Raw genomic sequence first — 4,960 nt, 5'->3', positions numbered from 1 at the left:
AGGGTGTTTTTATTTTTATTTTTTGACCATCCAGAAGTCTACCAAAGCTGATAGGAATCTGAATCCACTAGGCTTGACAAAATTTAGCCGGGTTGAGACATTCGCTTGGGTAGAATTCCAGTCATAGTAGGTCGTGAGAACTCAATAAAATTAACAGGGCTAAATTGCAGCAATTACCACCCCTGAAAATTCTCCGTCAAGAGAGGCATGAAGAAAAAAACACCAAGTTGACAGAGAGTTATGTCCATGCAAACCAGTAAACCACTCTATTTTAAAGCTGCACACAGCCAATACGCCAATAAAACTCGAGCTGATTTTTCTATAATTATGACAAAGTTGGCATGTCTAGACTCAAAAATCATCTATGATAGTTATACAGAAAGAACGCAGCGCCAAAATACTAGCCAAAACTAATATTAATTTCTAATCGTTCTCTCATCTTCTCTCATCACGATAAGGCCCCTCACCTTCCTTATCCTTTAAAAAACCTAGAAAGGCAAGAAAGCCAAAAAAGAAAAATCCACCAGACCAGTTGCCTCCACCTCCACCGCCTCCACCACCGCCATCACCATCATCACGAGGTGGGAATCCAGACCCACCATCATCAAGTTGAGGCGACTGTTCCTTGCCTGAAGTTGCAGCTAACTATTTAAAACCATTTGAAACAACATATCACAGAAATTCAAGAAAACAAAAGATCATATAACCTTTAAAAAAATGTGCGTTTACATGTTGATTTAAGCAACGCCCTCTACCAACAAACTCTAGAGAGAATGCAAAACAACAATGATTGCCGAGGACTGTCCAAATTGGAAACTAGGTGTCCCCGATGATAGAAGCACCCATTTTCAGCATATCTTATTGTTCATTCCAAGATATTGTTCTTAGCTAAAAATTTTATAACTCGATAAAAATAAATCCAGTACTTATTAAACTAAGCAGACCAATATAAGCCATATGATAGATCCCGCAATGAGATCCTTAAGGTAACACTTGAGTTTACTCAAAGGATCTGAGAAATTGAACCGTGAGGACAACCAAAGTTCCATTATATTAAACAGAAAAAAGAGAACTTCAAAAGCGATACTGAATGAATATAGGAATACAGCCAATGATTCAGGGTATTACCAGGAATGTGAGTGATAGTTGGCGCCTCCCGTGTCACAGTTTGAGTTTGCTCTGCACCACATCTTGCATTCTGGACAAGAACCAAGATGACAATTCAAGAAAAAGGAAAAAAAAATTATATTTGCATGATATTGCAAGATTTGATTTGCATGATATCGCCAGATTTGATTTGCAAGAAAATTTACGTTTAAACTTTATTTTATAATCCAAATCTTGCTATGTCAGCAGTTGTGGGACTCAGAAAAAAAAAAAAAAAAAATGAGACAGAAGAACAAATCACCAAGCTTTGGGCTCCGTTTGGTTATTGAACTTAGCTGAGCTCAGCTAAGTTCAGTCTAATTTTAAACTGAGTCTAACATCCAAACACTCAACTCTCAAATTACTAAACTCATCCCAACTCAAAACCTTCTTACACATGGGACCCACAACTTTTTTCAACCCAAAACATCTTTATAGGTGAGACCCACAACCTTTTTCAATTTTCCATAAAAAATACTAAACTCATCTTAAGATCCAAACACACTTTAAACTCAGTTTAGATGGATCCCACATAACTCCCTTTACTACTCAACTCACTACTATTCATAAAGAACTCAACTCAGCTGAACTCAGTTCAACATCCAAACCCAGCTTTAAAATCCTGGTCCTTTTCATTTCCAAGCATGTATGAATAAAGTAACATAAAAGAAAAGGTCTATATGCTTCATGATAGCTTCATCCATAACTTGATTTTGTACTATTGTTCTAAGCTGCTGTCAAAATAAAAGCAACAAGAAATACTTGCATACTTGCATTCCTACACCAGCTGAGCAGTAACTGATACCAGGGAAATTCTTAGTTGCATATAAAGTAAGATAATCACACATAAAAATTTCCTCAAAAGCCCTGAAACTTAGGCTTTGCACCAAAGAGCAGCTGTAAGGGCTATCACCTAATGTAACAGCATGCAAATAACCTCACCAAGTGTTAGAATGTGGTGAATCTTGGTATACAGGTAACAACAAATAATTGATGATTTCTGCTTCTTGCTATTTTCACAATAAACAAATGTGTGATCTGCAGAGTTTATGCTTGAACATATAATTGATATCAAAGGAGTAAGGTTTTTTTTTTTTTTTTTTAAATATAGGTAAACGGTTTCAAAGGAGTAAGTTCAATCATAGTATGATACAAGAAAGGCATATATGGCAGGAAATGGGAGATAAGAATAAACCTACCAACGAGGAATGGCATAGTATGGAAGCAGACTGTGTTCGAGTTGAATGAATAGTAAGCCCTCTTTTATCAATAGGCAAAATTTGTGCACCAAGCCCCAGTGGTCCTGCTCTTGCAATTTCAAGTGGTCGCGTTTTTCTGCTGAACTCTTGAAATGGAATGAAAAAAGCCTTCACTTGATTAGATTTAGTAAGCTTAGTATGCCCCCTGCATTGACCCTTTCTTTTCACTACACAAAAAATAACAGTTGAGTGGCATTCTAAATAATTCATACATAAGAGTTCTCTTGAAAAATACGCAATATTTCCACAGAATGGAAACTTGTGAAAATAGTAGGAAGAGGAGGAACTGTCTAAAAAACAAAAGGACAGTCAATCTGGTCTCGTTTGTTTACACAGATGAGATGAGATGAAAGTTGAATAAAATATTGTTAGAATATAATTTTTTAATATAATTTTTGTTTTGGGATTTGAAAAGATTGAATTGTTTATTGTAATTTGTGTGGGAGTTTGGAAAAGTTGTAATGATTAGATTAGATTAGATGAGATGAGATGGTTTGAGAAAACAAATGAGGTTAATCTTAGAATACTGACCGCAAAAGGAATGATGGCATAAATGAAACATACACCAAGGGTGGGACAATATATTCTCTCTTCTTTTATGTCATCTTCACCATTAACATGAAAAAGAAGGGGTAAATCAAAAGCATGAAATTCCTGAAAATTGTTGCAGCTTAATTCAGTCCACTTGAGACTTGGCTCCAGCAAATGCTTTGGGTTGGTTTCACTCAAATATACACATCTGATTCAATCCGTGGAGTAAAGCTAAAGGATGACCAAGATTGGTGCAGCACCAAGTTGCCTGGTCATATTTGCACCCTTGACAACAACTTGGCCCAATTAAAAAAATGTTAAATGGTTTGCATTGAAGTAGTTCAGTTTACAATCTTAGATATAATATCACCTATATAAGAGAGAAATTGAAGAAACCATTGGCAAAACATAATAATGAGTCCAGAAACTGGAACACAAGCAGTTTTGTTATAAAAAATGACCATATTTTTGTATCAAAATCTCTATCATATGATCAATGGAAAGACTTATAAAAAATGACCATATTTTTGTGTGTGAAAAATTCCTCTACTCGATCAAAATAATCAATTTCAAGAAAATATATATCCTTCGCACCAAAGTCTCATGAACTCACAGCTGACCAAAGCAAATTGCACCGTCGGAGTGTTATACATGCAAGTAGTTAACACATTTTTGGCGTCAATCTATCTGGAGATAAATATATCTATATTCCCCACTCAATTTGTTGAACACTTCAACTATGGTGAAACAAAACTGTGTTTCGCAGTTTCGAATCCAAAGAAAACATATCAAATCAATGTATTTTTATGCTAAGTTACAGGAAGTAGTCATCATATATACCTAGTGGAAATTGATTCGAGGTGGCAACAATATTTGCGGTCAACATTGGCAGCTTGATTTTTGAGGAACAACCACCTGAACTGAACAGATATTTTCATTAGAGAAAAATGTGTATGACTCTGTGGATTTCTGATCTAAGGGGTACCCACTTGACGGTTTACCCTAATTTCTTGTGATGTGAAAAATATAACTTTTATTGAACTCAAAACGTTCAAATACGATAACCAAAGCTGTAAAAACAGAATTTTTTCCTCACAACTCTTTTGGTAGACGAAAAAAACCTAGAAAGAAAGGAGAGATTTTATGTAGAATTGAATCAAATTGATTGAAAATGAACTCACCTCAAGAACGTAGAATAGTCGGACTATACGGCAATTTGGAGTTGGGTTTAACCACTTGGCTTCGGAACGATGGAAAAGTACAAGAAAATAAAAAGAAGAATGAATTTTAGAGTTGGGAGTTTCGGTTCATTTATCCTTCTCGCAGTTTCTAAGAAACCAAACAAGGAATGAGAAATACAAGGCGGTGACGAATGGCTATTGTTTTGTTCATTCATTTATGTATTTAGAAAAAATTGCCACTATTCAATGCCCCAAACTCCGCGCTTTATTAAAAACACTTCTACGGGCTACACCTATGAAATATATATATATATATATAAAAAGAATAAATCTTCTTCACGCACAGTAGTGTGAAGAAGTCCCAGCACACCTAACGTGTTGGGTAAAAAAAAGAAAAAAAAAATTATGAAGGGTGTGCTACAGCTTTAAGTGATGCGCAACACAGCTCATATATAAATATAGATTATGAGAGTGAATAATCAATAATGTATAATATTTTTCATGTATTTGTCAGGATTTAATAATGAAAAATTATATCTCGGCTCACAGATTATACATAATATTTTTTTTATTTTATTAAATATGTGATATATAGATGGTGAGTTGAAAAATTAAATAAGTTTAAAAAAAATAAAATTAAAAAATTAAAAAATAATATGATATATAATACGTGAAGACGACAAGCTTGCAAAACTCTTTAATAATTGGGTTGAACCTTAAGTTGGGCTAGGCTACTGAAATCTGACCCAATGAACATAAAAAGCCCAAGTATTATGCGGCGGTCCATCCAATGGGTCAATCATTGGCACTGATCTTCTCTTCTTCGTGAATTTGATGTCCTTG

General features: G+C 34.8%; 1 protein-coding gene across 2 annotated transcripts; it reads right to left on the bottom strand.

Moving 5' to 3' along the window:
• Window positions 1-241: 241 nt before the first annotated feature.
• Window positions 242-4,350, bottom strand: LOC108985619. 2 transcript variants are annotated; one of them, XM_018957981.2, is made up of 5 exons: window positions 4,118-4,350; window positions 3,777-3,856; window positions 2,346-2,572; window positions 1,129-1,198; window positions 242-629 (listed from the first exon to the last, which is right to left on the bottom strand). In XM_018957981.2, the coding sequence occupies exons 2-5, from the start codon at window positions 3,820-3,822 to the stop codon at window positions 436-438; spliced, it is 537 nt and encodes a 178-aa protein (XP_018813526.1). In that variant the 5' UTR covers window positions 3,823-3,856; window positions 4,118-4,350; the 3' UTR covers window positions 242-435. The 2 variants fall into 2 exon arrangements, with proteins under 2 accessions (XP_018813526.1, XP_018813534.1); XM_018957989.2 differs by having other exon boundaries at window positions 3,777-3,851; window positions 4,118-4,335.
• Between the last annotated feature and the right edge of the window lie 610 nt (window positions 4,351-4,960).

Source organism: Juglans regia, chromosome 2 (genome assembly GCF_001411555.2).
Source record: "Juglans regia cultivar Chandler chromosome 2, Walnut 2.0, whole genome shotgun sequence".
In the NCBI taxonomy this organism is placed as follows: Eukaryota; Viridiplantae; Streptophyta; class Magnoliopsida; order Fagales; family Juglandaceae; genus Juglans; species Juglans regia.
The sequence above is the reverse complement of the archived record's forward strand: the minus strand, read 5'-3'. Positions and strand labels throughout refer to the sequence as shown.

Bases quoted from the DNA above. Each gene is read 5' to 3' on its own strand.
- LOC108985619 (XM_018957981.2), bottom strand. From the start codon at position 3,822: ATGTTGACCGCAAATATTGTTGCCACCTCGAATCAATTTCCACTAG. The intron at 1,199-2,345 runs GTAGGTTTATTC...GTTCTTGTCCAG, and splicing joins TACTATGCCATTCCTCGTTG to AATGCAAGATGTGGTGCAGA. The intron at 630-1,128 runs GTAATACCCTGA...CTGCAACTTCAG, and splicing joins AACTATCACTCACATTCCTG to GCAAGGAACAGTCGCCTCAA.